Source organism: Lonchura striata, chromosome 2, assembly GCF_050655825.1.
Source record: "Lonchura striata isolate lonStrDom1 chromosome 2, ASM5065582v1, whole genome shotgun sequence".
In the NCBI taxonomy this organism is placed as follows: Eukaryota; Metazoa; Chordata; class Aves; order Passeriformes; family Estrildidae; genus Lonchura; species Lonchura striata.
The window spans coordinates 46,729,978-46,753,024 of NC_140704.1; the positions used below are offsets into that span (position 1 = coordinate 46,729,978).

Here is a 23,047-nt window from a genome sequence, read left to right on the forward strand (position 1 = left end):
GATTCAATAAGCTGTCTCTGTAACATAACATGACTGTTTATCTATCTGAAAATAGGCTATTTATGCCACTTCAGCACCTAAATTATGATACAGCTATTGACATAAGCCAGAAAACTTAAGTATGTCATCCTGCTTCTGTCAAAAACCTACCAAACAAATCTGCTTATTTTGTCCCTGCTTTAATGAGAAATGAATCGCATAGAACTTACCATTGCCTTTAGTTTATCATTTACAGTATTTCAAAAAAATGTTTTAAAACATATGAAATACAATTTAGTTACTTTTCCGGGGAAATATTCTCTTTTCACCCATTGAGTTAGCATAATACAATTTTAGCAAAAAAATATTTAAACACCATCACATTTCTTAAAAAAACTAGTCTACATCTTCCTTTGTACTTAAAACTCTAATCTCAGTCCAAAAAGCAAAACTTGACCATGTTCTCCACTTCAAAAATTAAAATCAGGTATTATGCAGAAACTGACACATCTTTTAATTATCTTTCTTTTCTTTCTTGATTGTTTCATACAGTTTTGAAAAAAAATTGGTTTTCAACTTCACATTTTACTTTCTTGTCTTCCTTTCTAAGTATCTCCCCAAATAGTTAAACCACAAGATCTCTGCATGGTCAAGACTACCGTAGTTTTCAAAACCCGATTTTAGTTCCAATCCAGACCCCCCCCTCCATTATCACTGCATGTTTTCAACCTTTGTGCAACTAAGGAAAACACTTCAGACAAATGGTCTCTTTTCTTGCTTTGACCTGCTTGAGGAGACTTAAGGTTTATTTAAAAAAGCATTACCATATGAGCAGATAGTATCTTCTGCAATTTGCTGGAGTCAATATAACCCATAATACACACCGCAAATAATGAGGCTATCTAAAACCAAAAGTGAAAAGGAAGTTAAAACAATTTGCACTGGTGTACTCCTTCATGCAAAAGTAAAGATTATTCAAACATTCATTAACTTTTATTGCTACTTTTTGCTAAGTACTTAGGTGTTTCATAATTATTTTTTTCAAAAATCCTGTTGTGGTGCTCTAAATAAAAATTATGAAGTACAGTTGAATGTTTACAAAATAAGTATTCAACTTTATAAAAATCCAAGTCACCAAAATGAAGCACTAACACATTACCTTTCACCTTTAAATTTAGAATAAAATTTAAAAAAAACCCAATCCAACCAAAAACCAAACCACATAAACAAAAGCCAAACAAAAATGGGAAAAAACCCAACAAACAAACAAACAAACAAAAAAACCCAAACCAAACAAACCAAAACCAAAAACCCCAAAATACATCAGTCAAAACCACAACAGAATTACTCATTAATTTTAAGTTTTCAGCAATTTGCTGATGAGGAAAATAAAGCTTGTTGACGTATGGATTAAACAGCCTTTTAAAACTCATATGGAAAACTAATGAAATTATGAAGTGAACCTGAATTTTCAAATTTCAGGCTCAGCAACTTGAACAGCTTATATTGATGAGTTTTTCTCAGTATGTTACAGAATTTATTGTTTTCCTCTTATGCAGTAAGAAACCTTCTGTACCACAGCTTATATTGATTGTTTAAAGCTATCAACTCAAACCAGACATAATCTGCTTCAAGTAAGGCAGGCAAGTGAAAAGGTCTGGAGACACAGATGGATTTCAGTCAACAGGCTGAAATTCATTTCAACCAACTCAAACACAAAGAAAGTTGCTGTGTGACAGTATCCTACAGCTCTAGTCAGCATTCACCAGATTTCAGTGCTAAATACAGTTGCCTCAACTATCCAAAATCTCAGACTACAGCACTACTCATCAGAATTATATAAAAAATCATGCAAAATCATGCCAGATATTACACATTATGCAAACACCTGTATATTTAAAAATTTTAACAGCCTGATCAGTGTTTTTTTTTTTTTTTTTTGTGCTTCAAACGACAAAGTTTTTTTTTTCTTGCTCTAATGTACTGATCTCAGGCTAGAGGCTGTTTATATGGGAAAAGTAAATATTTTTAGTCCTGGAGACAGAATGTAAATTGTGTAAATAGTCAACTTTTAAACTCAAGACTAGCAAGATTGATGTGGTATATAGTGAGAATCTTTCCTGCCAGTGAAAATGAAATCTGGCTAAAAGGAAAGTATAGTTGTGAATTCAATGGCTAGCTATACAAAGCAGTCAATTTGTCCAGGTTAGACAAAGAGGTTATTTAGAGGCAAATATGGGCTTACCTGAGTTAGAAGAACAAACTGAGCAAACTGCCAGGGAAGCATGAAAAAGATATTAGAAACACACAGTGCAATCAAGCTTCCTGTATTAATACTCGGAATCCTTGGGAAAAAGAGACAGAATAGGCATCAGTAAGTACAATTACACAGGTGTTTGCACATAATTGAAAAGTAGAATAGAAAATGCAATAAAAACACAGTTACCTTGGAAGATAGCTAGCAATATTGATCAACTACAAATAACACTGCTGAAACAAATTTCATATTTTTTCCCTTGAGTTTCCATGACAACAGCTCTGATGTTTAATGTTCCTTAACTATTTGATGAGTCAGTGATTGCCAAACAAGTCTTCTCCTGGCAAAACCATTTCCATTTCAGCTAAAATCACAACTCTTTCAGAATAGTCTGCATTTAAAAGTGATTTAACTCCTCTCTCTCACATTTCTAGCGTATTTACTTTCTGCAACTTTGTGCTAGCAATCCTGAGTGATGTTTCAGGGGAGGAGACAATGACAAGTACATGAAACTCATCTGTAACTGAAACCCCAATCTATTCTCCATGTCTTGAAATAAAGGCTATTTAAAATATTTAATCCTGTGTTGAATCAGTGCAAATTCAATTCTGAAACGTCATGTTTCAAATTTCACTAAATTCTAGACAGCACATATCTTTTCCTCATATAAAAAACATAAATTAGTGACAAGCATGAAATACTTTTGCTTTAAACATCAATAACTACAAATCAGTATGACCTAATAAAAGAAAATTGGTGGTTATAAGTACTGAGTTCAGCTAAATCATAAATACATTGTAAATCTGATGCAATGGAGTTGGTAGAGAAGCCCTTAAGTATGAATGGTCATGCTTATTTTCTAAAACAGAGGCAAGACAGGAACATAATCATGTTGGAAGCCAGAAATAATCACAGAAAAAGCAGGGCTAATGAACTCAAGAGCATCCCTGCATTAATGTAATTAGCCTGCTCTAAATCACTGAACTAGTTAATGAGAGTAGTTAATTAGTCATAGAAAACTGCAAGAACATACTAGCTTATGGGTGCCTATAGCATCCTCTGTTGCAAAGCATAGGCTTACTCTACGTGCAGCCAACATACCACTCTCCAAGAGGGACAAAACCAATTGATGAAGTATCAGCTTGTTTCTCATGGGAAGGAAGGGACATCAACCAAAAATTCTGATTTTTACTTTAGACACGTATTTGCCAACACAGTAACTCTGATTTTTATGTTAATCATGTCTTCAAGTTGCAAAGTTTTTCCTTTTAATAAGTGAGTAATATGACTGCAGATATACTGGTGCAGCATCTGCAATGTAACAGCCAGAGGAAAGTTTCTCTGTTAATGACACCATTGTTACAGCACATGGAGGCATTCAAACAAATATTTAAATAACGGCACTTAAATAAATGTCCTGCAACATTCAGTTTTTTTAAAGCATTGTAAAGACCCAGTATAAACTGAGAGGTACCTGAGAATATAGGTCAAAAGCAACATCTGCATCACAAGGAAAGGGTATGAGAAACTTTCACGAAGAGGCGGAGTCCACATGACACGAGTACACTGAAAATAAGAACTGGGTTAGATGGTAACACTCACTGATACATTTCTATAAAACCATGCATTTGTATTTAAAAATGAATGACTACAGATATGCCAATAAAGCAAAAACTGAGCTATATGAGGCTTTAGTCAGAATGTTAAAAAAACAAGCCAGGAAGCAGAAAAGAGGAAGGAAAAGGAAGTGGCTTCCACACTTGGGGCCCAAAATACACTCTCTAATTAAAACAGATCACTGCTTTTCCAAAATGAAATGTGGCAGCTAGAGAATATCCAAGAAAAAAGGAGGGCAGCAGCTACTTGTCCCTGATTTTGCTGAAATAATAAACTCTTCTAGGTAAATAATTCTCAAATTCATGCAGTGACTTGCCACACTTAGAGATAGGGTGTTGGGAGATGATCTGAAGGATAAAGCAATATATTCCTCATTATGCTACAGTTCTCTAGGTTACAAACATTTCTCATTTCTATTAGTAACAGTACATTAAGTATAAAATCTGAAGCTGTCCTGAAAAACAGGCCAGTACACTAAACTCATTAAATTAAGCTCATACAGAACCTATACTACTCATACATAACTATTGTATCCCACTCTTTAACCCTAATAAAGCAAAGCATGATACACTGAAGTCAACTGAATAGTTTTTTCATTAATTTCTTAATTAATGGGTTCATGACAAATAAATAATGGGACTCATGGCAAATGGCTCAGCTACAACTGTTGATTCCAATGTTTATATTCAGCTCTTTATAAAGTCCTTGCAATGACCTTAATAAAAAGAACAAATACAACTTTACAGGAGTACTTTGACATACAAAAACCAGATTCAAATTGGCTGTCAAGAGACTTGCATCAAAAATTAGAAGTAAATTCTATACAAGTACAAGAGAAAAATGTAATTCATCTTAACATGGACTATAACGGATCTACGAAAATACTTAGGATACTGATGCCAGGCTGTTCCTTCACCTTTGCTTCCCAGAATTTTAAACCACTTTAAAAAATATTGTCTTACCAAACAAGTCATTAAAATCAACATTACATAATTCCTTGCTTATTGTCTTGCTATTTCCCAAGTATGATAAATTATTAGTGTAAAATAAAAGCAAAGAACAGAAACCCATCACATTAATCACAGTCTCTGACATCTCAAAGCACTCTTTGTAAAAGCCACACCAATTATCATTAAAATAAACCTTTTATAAATATATGTATTAATATGCTGTCCTCAGCTGACTGCACAGATGTGATGAGCTAATTTTTTTTAATAAGCAATAAATATAGTCATGATAATTCTAAAGCAGTGTAGTCATTCTGCTTATTTTCAAGACTACAGCAACACTTGCTTTACCAAATCTTATGATACTGGAGAAGATAAGACAGGAAAAAAATGATGAGCATACACAACCATAAAAAGGAAGCATCCTTAGAAGTGGATTGACTAACATGGGCTATGCTACTTCTCTATATTTTGAATATAATGCTAAACTCAATCATCTGTGGATGATTTATCAAGGCTATAAACTCACTCTGCTGCAGGTAGAAATATATCAGATTTGTCTACGTTTGAAATCTTTAAAATACAGTAGCACAAGCACAGCACAAACCAAAACATACAGCCTTAGGGTCACTAGCTCAAAGTCAGAGAGCATTTTTACATACCACTTTTACACAGCATTAGAGCTCAGATACCAAGGCTTGCAGCAGGCTTACTCATGTAGTTCAGTCCTATCCTTCCCAAATTGGAAAGGAAATTTTTGGCAGCTGGTCTAGCTCAACTGCACCCACCTTCGACCCACACAAGATGATTTGCACATAATCACAAGCCTATCAAAGATCTGGGCATCTCTTACATACATTAGGCACACCCACAGCATGGCATTCAACCCAGTGAGGAGAGGCCCCCTGTGCACCTGGAACTGCAGGTACTACCATAGCCATATACACAACAATATCAAATAAGTCTGAGTTTTTCCATTCAGCTATGGTCCAAACACAAAGTGCCAGCTGAGATCCAACGCTGCACCCCTGCAAGTATTTCCTATTTTCTCCAGAAATCCATACAACTGAGCTTGAATCAGGGTTGTCTTCCTTAAGCCCTACCTAAGCCCAGACTACATCTGTGCAGAGCTATGCAGATCTGATCTCACACCATTCTCCAAAATACATTATCTGTGCTTTTTTTCCCCAAGTCAAGTCATTCACAGAGAGAGAGAGAAGCTCTCCTACAGTCACCTACCATAGTGAAATAAATGGTTTTCTTTTACCACTACCTGTAAGTTTTCAACATATTTCTTTCTGAAGTTACACTTACCACCTTCACAGACTTGGCAAAACAGGACCTATTCAATTAGTATTCACTAGCAAAGGATCAAACATCATTTCACTTAATAACAGAAATCCACATAAAATGCCATATTTACAGTTGCAGAACACAACATAAGTTTAGCAACTCTAATGTTTACCTGTTCTCAACCAGGCACTTCAGCATCCATAGGTGACAATGCTTTAACATACTTAAATTCTTAAATGCCTAAATTCTTTAAATATCCCCCATGCATACATGGGGGATATTTAAAGAAAAGACACTTCAAATGAATAGTTACTTAAATAGTTATTTTATCATACCTATTTTTGTTTTATAAGAAATCTGTCAAAGCTTACTGTGAATGGAAGCATCTCTAATTCTGTTATGTACAATACATATTCTTACAACTCAGTGTTCTCTACCAAGTCCAGCTCAGTAAAGTAAGAAAACAAAACATAAATTCAACCCTAATTTGTATGGTAGTTAGTTTCCATTTAGAAGTTCTTTACAAATTTCCATTCATAAAATGAGCACTAAGAAAAAAGAAAAAAACAGCTCAAGGGAATAAGACTGAAAGCTATGATTTTTCTTCCAAAATATGAAACAATGACATGAACAGCATTAACTGGGAAAACCAGGAGATGCTGTAAGTGACAGTTTCTTTATTTCTTCTTTCCTGCAATGCAGCTTACTTAAGCTTAGCACTGGAAGCCTTTACATACATACACTACTTCTAAATTCTGTATATCCTGGGTATAGTATCTAAGTAATACAGAGGTTTTTTTGCATTTTCTTTGTATTGATGAATTTCCAATAAAATATATAGCAATTTAGAGAAGCTTCTGAAGCTTAATCATATGGTACATGTACCCCAGTTATGTGTGGTATGGACACGAAAATAGAGTATTCTGATGTTTTGAAACTTGAAGTCATTGTGCTAGTAAGTTTCAATCTCAGGGCCAATTTACATTATAGATCCTTTCTGATTTTTTATTTTAAGCACTAAAGGGACATTGGATTGCGCTATGTATTTTTCAGTCATAGTGTATTTTGATTTTAATTGTTTTATTTATTTATTTTAATTGAATTTAAGTTCAAATAAATAAGCAACATCACTACATTTAATGAAATCAGAATTAGCTTAAACTTCAATAATAATTAAAAAAAAAAAAAAAAAAAAAGAGCGGTGGGAGAGAGAAACCTACCTCTCCATGATTGAAAAAGAAGCACAACACGGTAACAAGGCCTCCTAGACGACTCCCACTATGAGAAGAAGAAAAATAGATACAAGAGAATCTTATCACGATCAATGTTGCTTAAAAAATGTGAAGTAGCACTTGTATATAGCTAAGTTTATTGGGGGAAAGGAGGAAAGCTTTCAAACATCAAGGGAAGGCAATCAACAGAGTACATACAATATTAAAATACTAGTTAGACAGTGTTTATTTCAGAGCACACCAGTCCTTCATACATCAACTCTTTTTTGCAGAACACCAATTTTAATGTTAATAACTTGGAAAACAGTTATTCCACTGCTCACAAATTTTGGTTTAGATCATTACATCTGCTGCTTTCAAAAACTGGCAATATAAACACAGTACTTCTTCCCTAAGATGTTGAGCAGTAAATTTCATAAATAAGTAAATAAGTAAATCTGCATGCTCAATCACCCAACACAAAATTTTGGTCTGGATCTAAAGATTAATTTAGGGTAATCAAATCAAGCACATTAAAAAAACATATTTAGAATCAACTCATTATATGGTCAATGCAAGATACAGTATAATTTTTATGTGAAATACTGCAATGTTAACATGAGGAAGCTTTCTAAGCCCTTGATTTAAGTATTTTTTATATTTCTATATCAATCAAATTCACCTATTGAATAAATAGCAAAAGTAAACCCAAAGATATTACTTATATTTTTCCCATTTTAAAAGAGCAATAGAAAAAGTTCCTGTTTGTTTGAACATATTTGTAATTGCTCAAGTCATGTGATATAAAGCAAAGAACTTTTCTGTGCACACAAGTTCTCTACTACTCTGAATGACAGATAATACCATTTTTGCTACCAAACAAAAGCAGCAGCCAGATATTAAGAGTCTTAAAAAAAAACCCTAACAAAACAACAGCAAAAAAAATCAACCACACACAAAAAAGTGAACGAAAAAACCCCCTTCCAACACTCTCAGATCTTTCACAGGTCACTAAATATACAAGTCAAACAGAATCAGTAGGTTCTGGGTACAAAATCTGAGGATTAAAGATACCAAGTTTTTAACCAAGTGTTAGCCCTAGAAACAAAACAAAAATTTGCCAAAAATCCACCCCAAACCAGAAACAAAACTCAAGGTCTATGCTTTCTAAAGGAAGTAATGAGAAATAAAGAGTGTACTGATTTTTCAATGACATTCATATATGAATGTGAATTTCTGTATACTCCCCTAAGAGAAATATTCAAGTTAATGACACAAATATTCAAAGTTTACCTACTTCCTCAAAACATGCACTAGGCAACCTCCTGTTTTTACTGACAGTGTCTGCCCTGAGCTATTCCTTATTTTAACTATCAGCACATGGTTGAGAGAGAGAAAGAAGAAAACCCATGACAATGAAGGCAGAAAATGAGTGAGGGGGAAGCCAATCACATGTCTCAGAGGAAACTATAGCTGCCTTTCACATTTTGGCAAAACCAACACATGAAAACAGATGTAAACAGAAAATGTATTTCCACTTCTGCTTTTCTGCTGAATGTGGAATCCATTTTTACATGGAAGTGTATTACAGCTCCTGAACTGTAAGGACAGATACTGAAAACAGAAATTTCTAGAAAAAGGGAAGTGCATACAATTCGTACAAAAGAATGTATTAGGTCAAAACATATTTTGCCTTCTCAGTTACGTTAAAATGGAAATACATGCAAATACGACTTGAAGCAAAGCACTGGGAAAACCCCAGTCTTGGTTAAAAGTACACCATCATTCAACTTGTGTTTAAAAATTAGTTACAGTGATAATTTTAAGAGCAGAAATATGTCACAAACTGTTTAAAACACATACAAATACCTAGCTTTATTCACAACCCAGTGGTATCAATGAGATATGTCAATAAAATTTTCTACAGTATTTTTTCCAGCAGCATCATCATTATTTTAAGCAAAAAGCTTCTCTATTTCAGTAATTTTTAGTGACAATGTGTATGTAAAAAAAAGCACTACTGCTGTACAAACAAATAACCAATATCCCATAAAAATAATTTTACATTCTCTTTTTCAAATTTTGTTTAAAACAGACAGCTAATACCAACTAAATAGCCCAGTCTCAACTGCCTTACCTGAGGTATGTACCATATATGAAGAACAGTGACATCATAAATCCATTCAACAGAAAAATCACAGCAACATAAAAGGAAGCAGGGTCTCCCAACCCTAACAAAAAACAGTTAATATTTGTTGTAAAATACAGAAGAAAGGCCATATTGGTTATAAAGCACCATACAATCAGCATACTATCCTATCTATTATATATAAACTATCAGCATAGTATCTCAGTGTATCTACAGAAAGAGACAATTAAAAGAAAAAAGTAGATGTCATTAAGACTATTGTGAAGATTCAATCAGGAGACCAGAGCTTTGAAATACAACCAGGAAGAGTAGGGGTAGATATAACATTGCAGCAGTCAGTGACAGAAAAAGCCAAGAGGGATGCATTAACTGCAGAGAAAAACCTGTGAGGTTTAGAAGGTAGAAGTACTGCTAAGAATATTCTCTAGACTACACTTTTATTTCACAGAGCTTCTTAGAACAGGTTAGTTGATCCTAGACTCTCACTTCCCATATTTTGCAGGAGTAAATCCATCTTTCAACATATCACACACAATGCTCTTTGCTTTCTTTGTTTCATTATAAGCCAAGATATTTTCCAGTAATGCAAGTCTTTCAATTTATTCATTAACAGACACTTCTGTGCTCACTCTTCTTGCTGTTATTTGCCTTCCCACTATTTCTTTAAACCCTCCTGGCTCTAATCATTTCAGCAATACAGCATAAAAAGCCTTATTCATTAAAGTGAATGGCAGCAAAACTTCAGTTTCATATGCAAAACTGATTATTCCCCACTGCTGAAAACACAGCAAGACAGTTTTCTAAAGTAAGATGATGATATGCTCACAAAACACAGTAGTCTCAATAGCTGGTGCTTCTGTTGGTTTTGTTTTCATGAAAAACAGGAACACTGTTTATTGCTTCACACAAAATTAGAGAAAGTGAACCATTCAAGCTCTGAAGTTCTTAACAGCCTTTGTGCAAAGGAAAAATACTACCCTGTCATCACACAAAGGTATTCTAAATGATAAAATGAAACAACTTCACAAACTACCATCTATTATTCATCTTGAACTGACTGTAGAATACCTCGAAAGCACTTCTTGGTAAGGTACTTTTATTGTTTAATACGTACTTGACAAGCCAGTATTTCAAACATGGGGGAAAAAAAAAAAGTGGCAGCATCTTTGCTTTGGTGTCTAATCAAGGTTTAAGGTTGAAATTCTTATGCTGAATAGCAGCTCATGAGAGGAAGAGGATTCTTCTCAGTAGCATCACTAAGTAAGATTTCTCTAAAAAATCTCCAAAACTGAGGGAGCAAATTCTGAAATGCAGGAAGTTGGAATGTACTTGGGATCCTTCAGAAGTTACACAAATTAACACAAGTACAGTAGGCTCCTACATTGAGGACATCTTATTCTTTGTAACAATCCAACATTATGAAGGCTCAGACAATAACTGTGAAGTTTTGAAGTCCAGGATAGGAATTCAATCTCGGCTGGAGGAGTTGCCTAATAAGCAAAACCTACATTTTTCACCCTTGGTAACACAGGAATATTTATTATTTCTGAAATACATAAAGTCGCAAGTGCACGCTTCCAAGGAGAAACCATCATAAACCAGAATTTACCTTCACAGCTTTCGACAGGACTAAGTCCTTTTCCTCTGTTTACAGTCCAACATGTCTTTGTTGGTACACCAAGGAAATCCATAATGGTGGTATATATGCGGTACCAGCTGGCAAGGACCACCTAGAGGAAAATAGGATTAGAAGTTTCTGCCCAGAGTAACCTCTCATGACAGCTGGCCCACATCCAGGCTCATTTTCAAACTCAGGATTTATCTCAGCACTTTTGACCACAATTTCCTAGAGGCATCTAACAGACTTCATTTACAGACTAAAATTATGCCTTAGATGCTTTAGAACAGAAATATTTTCATGCATCAAGCTACAATATTCAGAAAAAAAAAAAAACCCTATGTATTGCATTGCCTGGAAGGTTCCTCATTTGAGTATTTTTGTTTATCAGATATTAAAATCACAGATGTTGTTGACAGAGGACAGTTGACCAAACTGAACTCATTCAAGCCAATTAATTTTTCTTCACCTCACAAGAATATTAGTGGACCAAATCTTTAGGATTTTTAGTCTGCTAAATTTTGATAGGTTAATCTTAAGCATGCATTCAAAGGGCTTCCAGATGCAATGTAAGAGAGCATTTCCATTTTCCATGCAAATGATGCTCTTATAACAACAACTCAACTAAACCTCAACACCTGACACAGAAAACATCAGTACTTTACACACAGCAAAAATGAAAACTCATCTCACAGCAAAGCCATTAGTTAATAACATTACCAAGCTATTCTGTCAGGATATAACTGACTTTATAGAGTTCATAAATGAGTAATGTGGCCATTCCAGTTGAGCTGCTTTGAAAGTTATAACCCAGGGGTTCCCAGACTGACAATATGTTTCACCACTGCAGTATTAGCTGCCTCTGCCCTGTGTCACAGAGAACATATATAAGAAAGATGATTCTCTCTTCTCGTTCCCCATACAATTAATAAAACTCTTTATGTCACTTCTATCTTCAAAAAGGGCAAGAAAGAAAAACAGACAACGGGTGTGAGAATGTGATGGAGTAAATGCTCCTGGAAACCACTTCCAAATACACAAAGGACAGAAAAGTGATTGGAAGCAATCAGCATGGATTTACAAAGGTGAAATCACACCTGCCCAGCTTCATAACCTTCTGAGATGACTGTCTTGATAAATAAGAAGACAACTGCAGATATTTTTTTTTTAATCTGCTGTCAATCTGTTCTACATCTTAAAACTAGATGATGGCACAAGGGAACATCCCTAGCCAATCTGCAGGATAAACACTGGAAGGAGTGACTGATCCTTGTGCTGCCATTCAGAGGGACATCAAAAGGCAGGAGAAATGGGCCAACAGGAATCTTGCTAACAGGGAAATGCAAAGTCAGCCCTGCAATGGGGATGAACACCATTGTGCACCATTATAGTTGGAAGCTGACCACCTAGAAAGCAGTTTTGCAGAAAAGGACCTGTGCGTCCTTGTGGACAATTTATAGTTGAACCAGCAACAAGCCCTTGATGCAAAAAAGACAAATATATCATCAGCTGTATGTCATCAGGACAAGAAAGGTGACTCTTCCCCTCCACTCAGTATTGCTAAGACTATTTGCAGTGCTGAGCTGAGTTCTGGGCTGCCCAAGACAAGAAGGACATAGAATAAAGATGACTGAGATAGACGTTTTGGTTGACAAGAGATGAGACAATGAGCACAAATTCAAATACAAGAAATTCCACTTATACATAGGAAAAAAAACTTTTTTAATTTGGGAGTGGTTATTGGGAGTTATAAACCAATTATAAACCAAGTAGTTATTTGGGAGTTATAAACACTGGAACAATCTGCACAGAGGTGGAGTATATTCAAACCGAAACTGGAGATGACCCTGAGCAACCTGCTCTATTTCACCCTGGTTTGAGCAGTGTTGAGACTAGAAGACCTTCAGACAGCCCTTCCAACCTCAACTGGTCTGGGATTTTAAAATTCATTAATTTCTAATATCAAGGCTCCAATCTTCGTGGCTCACTTCATCTGTGGCCTTCACACCCTCGCAGTGCAAATTCTGCATATTTAAAATATAACTACATCTTCCTATACCGAGACTCTGAGCCTCAATATTGTGCCTTACAAAGTACAGTATCCTGAATTTATGGAAGCTTTCTGAACTTCTGTGCCCTGGTGCTTCTGGCAGTGCACATGTGCATACATGAACCACACACCTGACCCATCCCCAGACAGACATCAATAGGCCTGGAGAATCAAATCAGTGCCTTTCTTCTTATCACCTGAATGTGCTTTGTTAAAAACATCTGATGTATGGCAGATTTGCATCACCAGCCCTGAAAGTGACACTAGACAAGCATATTAAGCATTCTTGCCAAACCAATGTTGCACCAAAAAAAAAAAAAATCCAATTACTAATTTATCAACTTAACCATTTAACCTGTTTATGCCACAACTGCCTGTGTCTGCCACAGATTTTACACGTGAATACTCCCTAAAAAGGTATCAGGCTAGCTACTTCAAGCAAAAAGACCTATTTTTTGCCAGAAGCTACTTTACATGAAACAGTTAACATGGGCATAAAAATGGAAACAAATCAGTAGGAAGAACAAAATTGCTAGGTCAGTTGGAGCACAGTGATGTTTCTGAAATTTCTATTGTTCTGTATCAGGTAAGGCAGTAAATGCAGCACTTGGAAAACAAAGCCTAGCTTTCAGACCAAGGAGCGCTCTGTGGACAAGGCCAGTCCTTTGCTGCAAAAGAACACATAGAAAAGTCAAGCCCTTTCACTAGCTGCCTTTGAGTGTGCACTTTAAAGCCAACTACACAGATCTTTGCAACACACTCCTCATTTCAACTCACATCTTCAGTATCACCACCACACATAGAAATATCAACTGTTCCATAACAATGAACATCCAGAGAGCAAACTTAACACGTTATCTCGCCACCACAGAAACTAACACATTATCTCTCTACCATTTTTCATCAGAAATGAGAACACTACAATTACTAGAACACCCTGACCATGGAGCAAATACTTGGAAAATCAACTTTATTTGGATTTTACCGTTGTGCAGCTACAAGGACAACCTTGTAGATTTTGATATTTTTTTTACTGTTTGTATGTATAATTTACATAGATGATGTATTGATTGCTATACTCTCATTTTACCTTTTTTCCTTTTTTAAAGTTTTTAAGGCTAATATTGACTGTATATGTAAGTTAATTGTTTTACTTTTCTTAATTAATTTAACATCATATTTAGCAATGGAATTTCCAGATTGGTTTTGATTAATTTAATTTTAATATCCATTAAACAAACAAACATTTTAATAGAATTCAGACTTAGTGCTACTAATAGGCTAAAAGAGCTGGAAAGATCCCAAAATATCAAACAGGAAATGAAACACTTTCAGGAAGCATGACTGGATACTGAGCATCTGAAGGAAAAATTTTACTGCCAACAAATAAATACACAAGCATCTTCTCACCACCCAGCCCCATTATAATAATAAGAAAATTCTATAAATTCAGACAATGTATTTCGAATGTCAAATTGCACCTATTGACAGTTTTATAAATACAGTTATGTGGAAACAGGAGTACTCAAGAAATACACTTAAAAAAAACCCAAAGCACTATTTACAGGAAGTCTACACATTAAGCACTAAATGACTGAAAGGAGTAGAGGAGACTATTTGTCTGCTTTGCATGCCCACACAGGCACAAAAAAGATGAATTAATTCATACCTTAACTCCAATTTCTATGAGCAAGTATAATCCTAGAAATCTGAATTAACAGACAAGCCTACACATTTTGTACTGTAATCAACCCAGTGTTCTTATAGAATGTCAGCCAGTATATCTGATTTCATCATCTAATTTATTTTGTCATCTTTCAGGATGATACTGGTGAGTCTTTAAGAACAAGTTCATTTGACCAGTAATCCTTGATTTTTGAAAGTCAAACTATAGCTGAAGTCAAGAAATCTTTTTCAGCTAGAGGAAATAACTCTTTAGTTTTCAAATGATGTTCACAATGGGCCATTTCTAGAAATGAATTGCAATCCATCCAGAGTTAGAAAAAAATTCCAAGCAAACTGTAAAAAAGTGAGAGGGGAACAAAAAGGGCTCACCTACATAGCATTTAGTTCTCCCAGAACAAGGACTTAAGAAGCAAATGAAACCACTACGTGCAACTGGTACAAATATATGCACATCAAGAACTCTTACACATACAGTTCCTGAAAGCAGCTCTGCCCCAACAGAGAAGGAGAATGAGTATAAAAGCTAGGACCCAACAATCACAGCCATTATTGGCTGGTTCTCATAAAAATAAACAGCTGCTGACACATGAAATTACAGAAATGTAATTAACATTAACCAAAGGAATCTTCCCTTTGCAAAATATTTGAGAGATACTGGCAAATCCTTAAGAGACAGAATCCTCAACATTTCTGTACTTTAAACACATGTTCTTTTTACTGACAAAAAAGCAGAATGGGAATGTGATCTAACCAGGTAACAAGTGAAACATTAAGTATGCACAAACCAACAGCAGTCAGTCCTCCACAGAGGAATTTACTCTGCAACATCTGACTATTATCACTCATGGATTTCACAGCCACTAGGAACTGTGATGTGCTTGGTTCTGTGAGTTTTGTGTGTCCTACACAAAATGGAAAACAAAATAACCTCTTGCAACCTGTATTACTTCAGTTATTATTGTCACATACTACTGATACTTCATACATCTTATTTCCTTAAGTACATAATATCAGCAACCTACTTGTTTTCAGGGAAAAGAACAAAAAGAGGCAAGTACAGAATTGGTCTGCAACTTTTGGGCACAAAATACTAAGATCTAGAAAGCTTTCATAGTTGATTGAAAATACTTGAAGCTTGGAAATTGATCACAATGTATGAAGTAACTTTCTCATTTGAAATCTGAAGCTGAAATACAGTATTTAAGCAACACTTCATAAGTCACTGTATCTTTACAAACACATTTTCCACACTAACTTTTACAAATCCATAGTCAAAGCTAAAACAACCAAAGAATTGCAGAAGGTATTATATTTAAAACATAGCTTACCTCTGGGTAAAGATTGAACCTTTGTAAGGTGTTAATCACTAAAGGATATTCAGTTAGTTTGTCATTCATAATGGCGCATACTCCACTCCAAAATGATGGTGCCTCAATAATGATCTTGAAGTAGGAATAATAAAGACCCTACAGAAGAACAGATTAATTATTTACAATTAAAGATGTCACTTCTGCTTCAGGAACCACTACATACAATCTTCATTTTTAAACAAATTTTGTAACGTAACAAACAGGACAGGCCTATTAAAGATTACTCCAGTTTTCCAAATCTCTTCTATTACTGACACCAAAACAAGTGATGTAGGTTTCCTTCCACTTTGTTTCATAGCATACCTGGCAATCTTTCATTTGGGCTGCTAACTATGCATTAAACAGTGTTCCACAATTCTCAAAATAAAAGCAGACAAAAGGGGTGTGTGTGTATCTATGCCAACATATATTAATTAACAAAATATTTAGACAAAAAAGGCCGCAAAAGAGGACTACAACTGAAAGCAAGGTCTAAGGTACTTGCAGTGTTGTATTTTGGGTCCTTCAGAACCATACTTTTAGATTATATTTTAAGAAAACTGACACACTGATAAGGATCAGCTACAAGCCACACAAATACTCTGCAGTAAAAGTGTAGTGTTAAGAGATCAATATGTATACTTATGCGCAATGTATTAAGAAATTTTGGAAAGCACATGATCAGATTACAGACTGAAGTTTTCCAAACACTGAAACATAATCTAACCATTTCTGTGCGAAATGCCATTTCTCTTTCTAGTGTTGACAGGTGAGAAAAATGACGGTCATTTTCAAAGAGAGTTGTTATGTGACACCTGCCAAAAAATAATAGCAATTAAAATGGAATAAAGAGGTTTAGAATATGCATTAAGTCATAGATAGCAAAGAACATTCAATGAATACCCAAAGTTTACTTACACACTGCTATTGTAATTTATTCATATATTATACTAATATCCTCATCTATTCAGACACTTTTAAACTGAAAAAGCATGAACAAAGAATATTTATTAAATTCTATTATGGCATTAGTAACAATACTATAATGCTACATATTATACATAAAACTGTAATGTATTTTAATTAATTTAATTAAACTGAAGACACTTAAGGACAAGCAGCAACTTTTCACCTGAAAAGCAAGCTTCACTCTTCTCTGAACAGGCTTAAGAAACCTTTCACATCATCTTCACAAGAACCAAATTATTCAGTTCAAAGATAATTTAGTCTTGTGAGGAAAGTTCTAAATATAAATTATCCCAACAACTTCTCTAAAAATAACTAAAAATTTTATTTTTATTATTTTAAAATACCATATTACTCTGAAGCAATAAATTTAACCTTACCAATGTAGGACTCCTGCAAAAACAGCTGTAAAGGAAACAAAAGGTGCAAAGTTACTCAAGTATTTAAATAACTGAACATGAACTTCACTGCAGTAATTGCAGTACTACTTCAGAGCTGCACAGAAGCACCCAAGAGCCCAGCAAACAGAAGAATAGGAACATCTGAATCAACCTCCACAGACAGGTCTTTGAAAATTTTCTCTGGTATTCAGCACTAAGCAATGTTTCCACCTACATCTTGCATCACTCAAGCTGACCCACCAGCATCTAATGCACACATTTCAGCTATCAACAACAAAACTGAATCAAAAGCTTTTTTTTTTTAATAAGCATAAATATTTTTAGAATTTTTATGATGCCTACTGTGAGTGTTTGCTCAGCTCCTGCTCAGATTTTCACTACCTAAGGCCTGAAGCACACTATGAGCAGCACTGCTAGTTCAAAGCAAGGGCAAGTAACAGGCAGAACCCAGTGGCCTGAAAGGGCTTAAGGTCATTCTGCAGCCATTATCTCCTGCAGCCTTCTGCAGCCATCTCCTACACCTCCTGTCTGGCAGTTTCTTCAGAATCTGCTAACTCATGGAAATGCTACAGACCAAACTTTCAAGCTTTAAGGTGAAAACACAAGCTTAGCCAAAAAGTTTCTGAAGCAGATCCAGCAGCAGCTGGATCCCTGAGGCTTTCATGCTTCCCAGGTGATACACCGTTACGATGAAAAAGGAAGGATGAACACTCCCACCATCATCAAGGGAATTATTTTGCTGAGAGGTGCACGAGTTAGAAGTTTTAAGTTGAGCTATGAACTAGAGAACTTGTGAGTTCAAAACCTCATGCCTTAAATGTTGATTCAGTGTTAGACTAGCGTATACAAAGTGGACTGGTCCTTGTTTGTCATGTTTGTTTGCTTTCTTTCCTAATGGACTCATAAAATAAATTTTAAATTACAGAGAAAACTGTGCTGTAAATACGAGAAATCCAAATGGACCATGACAACCAACACAAATCTAATTGAAACTGTAATTGCTAAAAAATTATAGACTGTGCACAGAATTAGGTTCCATTTGTCCATTTGAAGACTATCTGCACTGCTGCCATATTGATACAGAACAAGGGAGGCAATCTGAGGGACAAAGGGAAGAGACAAATGCTGATAAAGCAGTGACTTAACAGTCTAGGTCTCTGACCTCTTGGGCATGACAAGATCCAGAGAGAGCAGGAACCACTCCATTTCACTTGGGCAGTGCTGACAACAAATGCAGCCCACCATGGAAGCAAAGCCTGCCTGAATGAGGGACAATGGGAAGGCATTTAGAGGGACCACAGTGCTCCTCCTAGACTGAAGGCATCTCAGTTACCCTCTAGGCTTTCTGCCATAGAAAGATCTGGCAGACTAGCTGTCTTTAATTCACGAAAATCTTTACTGTTAATGAAGAACCCTCTTATTCACATAGTCTGTATGGAGCAGAGAGAAAACAGAGAGGACAACCACCCTCCCTGCTTAGACCCAGCTGTGGCCAGAAAGGTGCTGGGCACCGTGTCCCTCTCCAGGGTGCTGACTAGCACACACCTGCCCTCCTCCTGGCACCGAACACTGCTGCTGCCTCTCTGAAGACATGGAATGAGTCAGGTTGCTTTGACATTGGTAAAACACACGGCAGCACCTGCATGCTGATGTAGAATGTAGTCTGAGAGTTAGGGAATGTACATTTGTCCAGCCTGCATGTTACAAGACTAGGGTTGTCTGTTTCTGGAAAGCAGCAGGGGTAAGAGAAAGAAAAACACCTTTGCAAACCCACTGCATTTATGTGGTATGGGAGTGGACTTAATGTACAACTTCATGCCCTAGGATATATACCCAATATATATGTTCCATATATATTTTTTATTCACATATTCCTCCAACAGAGCCTGGAAGTGCTGCTGCTACTGCCAGTACTTGTTATCATGGTCACAACAAGGTTCCTAACTGTAATGTTGCATTATGACCTAATTTTAAAATTTAAGTTTTGTGTGTAAAGAGATCCAAGGTGAAGCTGGGTAAGACAAAAAAATACCACCAAAAACAAGAAGAAAAACACACACACAAAAAAAAAACCCCTAAAATTTTTTTCTAAACTAGCTGCTGCTGGTACAATTTAACAACACTGACCTCATGCTAAACACTTCACACAGCAGGTGAGTTGGTACTATACCCTACTGAAATTTCTCTCAGAGTTTTACAGTTAGAAAATACAGTTCCAGTTAGAAAATGAGGACCTCAATCTTTCACTTAAAACTTCACCTGTTTGTATACTTCCTAAAAAAAAAACATCACCAAAATTGCTTGGTGTAAGCAGAACTCAATGTTTTAGGAAAGGTTCAGGAGCAGCAGGGGTTATTTTTATACTAAGAACACTTACATTATTTCTCATGGAAAGCTGCAAATGTCTTTCAGAAGAGCAGGCATTGATACGACATGGATTTCCAGGTAAGCACATTTAGCTCTATCAGCAATGCAGCAAACCATATTCCATACAAAAAAAAACAAGTTCTGCAGCAATTGTATGGAAAGAAAGAGAGCAGCCCATAGCTTTCTTAGTTATTGCTTATTGAGTAATAATTACACATGTGCGCAAGGCATTATTTTATTTCTCAGCAACATTCACAAAATTTTCATTAAGATTAGAAACTGAAATACATTTGCATATAGACATACACCAGCTATAAAAAAAATAATTTAAGACAGATCACACGTTAGGTAAGAATGTAAAGTCCAACGAATATTAGTTACCAGTATTGTTCATTAATTCAAATTCATATGGTTCCAAATAAGGCAAATATGCAGTATTTTATTGATACAAATAAATTATCTATTATTATGGAAATTACATTTCACATCCAGACATACCACTTATTTCATAGAGGAAACAATGTCTTTAAATCTCATTCTTCCCTTCAGTAAATGTTTTACTGAAAGTCAATGCAGTAAATGTAAATACATTCACAGCTATTTTGGAGAATTTAATCTACATTTTCACAGTATCATTCTATTATAAGTATGAAGTGAAGACCTTTCATAATCACACAGCAATTAATGTTAATTACTCATATTTCAAGAGACAATGGGCTTAATTCATAGACTTCCACTCAAAGTCCAAATCAGCATTTTTCAACAGACTGCATTAAGCCAGTTTCTGATGGAAAACATGCAGCTCAGCTCTGTCAAATTACCATCCTTTGATCTCATTAATGTCCTTACTGGAGAGGGAATAGGAAGGGAGTACTATAGTCCTAATGCTATAGACACTTACGCAGCTACTATGTACTTGAACTTGCAGATGCCATTTTCTCACCCAGCCTAAGAAGTCCTAAAACCAAAGCATATGATAAGATTTTTGCAGACTAGGGCTATTATGTAAAATCTGATAGATTTCCTATTTTGCCTGTGTGTTATTCTAAGAAAAGCAATATGAATGGCATATAAAAAGGATTCTAATTGTGGAAATTAAATACTGAAGAACTATTCTTTGGCCTGATTTACCAAAGGAACAACAAATGCTGAGACACTGTAATTCAAGAGGATGTGAAGGGTACAATAAACTGATTCATATTTTCCAAATATTCACAAAGTGACCAGGTATGAATACAGCAGAACTGGAAACAATGAGAAACCTGCAAGCATTGACTACTTCTGCAGCTTAGTAAAGTTGTTACATTCTGAAATTCTGTGCAATATAATAAGGATGCCTTCAGGAATAAGGCCTCAAGTCAATGGTCATAATGAAAAAAAAATTAAACAACATAATAGGGTGAAGGGTTGTGTAAGAACATCCTTGAAAGTCTGACAACTATATTACTGCACATAAATTGGGAGATAATTTGTGAGAGGAAAAAAAAAAAATCACACTCTATAATTACACTAACTCCAGCTGTGGGAGCCTCTGTTTTTAAAATATGGGCCTTAGATCTTAAATAAAGCAACAACAAAAATTCAAATTGCACTAAACCTAATCAAAAGTCACTATTTCATATTTAGTATAAGTACATTCTTTGCTACTGCAAATACTGTATGCTAGTACATACTCTGCTATTACTCCAATTGAAAAAAAAATCTCCCTGAAATATTTAATAGGTTATCTGGGTTTCATGGACAAATTAAAATTCCAAAAATTATAAAGCTCTCTCCCTAATCTGCTCTCAAATTTCAATCAGAGGAATGCATTTTTCAATTCTGACCATCATTTTAGCATTTCTGTGTCATTTAAGTAACTACAAGTCTAGGAAATGCTGAATAAACAGATGAAAGTAAAGCAATTCAGGAACACTTTATTCATTAATTAGATTGTAAGCTAAGGGCTGTTTCCCTGCAACTACTTTGCAATGTAATTCATCAAACTGAAGAAACTCCCTCCGGCAAGCAGGACTACCGGTGATGTGATCAACATCTTTGGAATACCCTGAAAATCTTTATTAGAATACCTTTTAGGGTATATCTAATGGTCCATCTGACAAATATGCTATTACCTAACATCTGTTAACTTTAAGAATGCATTTCTTTGCAAATACATTAGGTGTTTTTTTCAAGACTTTGATCGTTAACCATTCCATTATTAATTCAAAAATATTCCCAAAGATAATAACATCTGAATTTACATCCCTCTACAACTGTATGTTCTTCCACCAAACAAACTGCTGTGATTACATTACTTAACAAGAGTTGTTGCTTTTCCCCCCTCTACAAATTAATGACTAGATAGGAGAAATACATAAATATCTGGAATTTTTTTTTTCCTATAAATATTGTGATACCACATCGACTGCTACAGTAACACCTTTCCAAAAGTTACCAGGTAGGAAGTTATTTCCTGTCCCTTTTCAACATTGGCTATGTTTTTGGTTTTTTTTCTTTTTCAAAGTTGTATTTCCGAATATATTTTGGACAATTTACAATTACACAGAAAGAAAGGTAAAAAGATCAGTATTCCCCCCACCCACGATGTATGCCTTCTACTTACCCAGAAGGACCGTGAGCCAAATGTTGCTATCGGCTTTAGTGATGAAGGCCTTTCTGTCGACAACAAATACTGCAAAAAGAACACAAGCACCTTAAGCATCACTTAAGCATCACTTAAGCACAGCGTCTATAAAAAGAAATCTGAGCTCTGCAACATTAGTTTTATGTAAAATCTCGACTAGAGCTCAAAAATGCTGAAAGAAACGTCACTCTGCAAATTCATAACTACACGTAAAAGCTTTGAACATCACAGATAGACTACTAAGGTGACTACATAAATCGTCGGGTTTTTAATTTCTGAAGTAACTTTTACAGAATAACTTGTCAAAAGGGTATTTCTACACAGCTGTGTTACTGGCAAATTTGCTCAAGCAGAAAGTCAGACTTCTAAAGAATACTGAACCCTCCATGCTTTTCAGCAGAAATAAGCTGGTCATGCCAGCACCGCAAGCTGCGATAGTCACACCACCAGACAGACTGTTCTAACAAGAGTTACTTTCACAAGCAGCACGTTTCCCCACTTCCCCCCCAAATGACGCTGAACTGGTAACAA

At 35.4% G+C, this 23,047-nt stretch overlaps 1 protein-coding gene across 1 annotated transcript in view; it reads right to left on the reverse strand.

Annotated features, from left to right (window-relative positions):
* Positions 1 to 23,047, reverse strand: part of DPY19L1 (dpy-19 like C-mannosyltransferase 1) — a 44,639-nt gene that overhangs the window by 20,765 nt on the left and 827 nt on the right. The window contains exons 2-11 of the mRNA XM_021553274.4: positions 22,496 to 22,564; positions 17,503 to 17,527; positions 16,884 to 16,971; positions 16,136 to 16,273; positions 11,063 to 11,183; positions 9,442 to 9,535; positions 7,314 to 7,371; positions 3,711 to 3,802; positions 2,225 to 2,324; positions 804 to 881 (exon numbers count right to left, since the gene is read on the reverse strand). Coding sequence (XP_021408949.3) covers positions 804 to 881; positions 2,225 to 2,324; positions 3,711 to 3,802; positions 7,314 to 7,371; positions 9,442 to 9,535; positions 11,063 to 11,183; positions 16,136 to 16,273; positions 16,884 to 16,971; positions 17,503 to 17,527; positions 22,496 to 22,564 — 863 coding nt within the window. The remainder of the gene's footprint in view (positions 1 to 803; positions 882 to 2,224; positions 2,325 to 3,710; positions 3,803 to 7,313; positions 7,372 to 9,441; positions 9,536 to 11,062; positions 11,184 to 16,135; positions 16,274 to 16,883; positions 16,972 to 17,502; positions 17,528 to 22,495; positions 22,565 to 23,047) is intronic.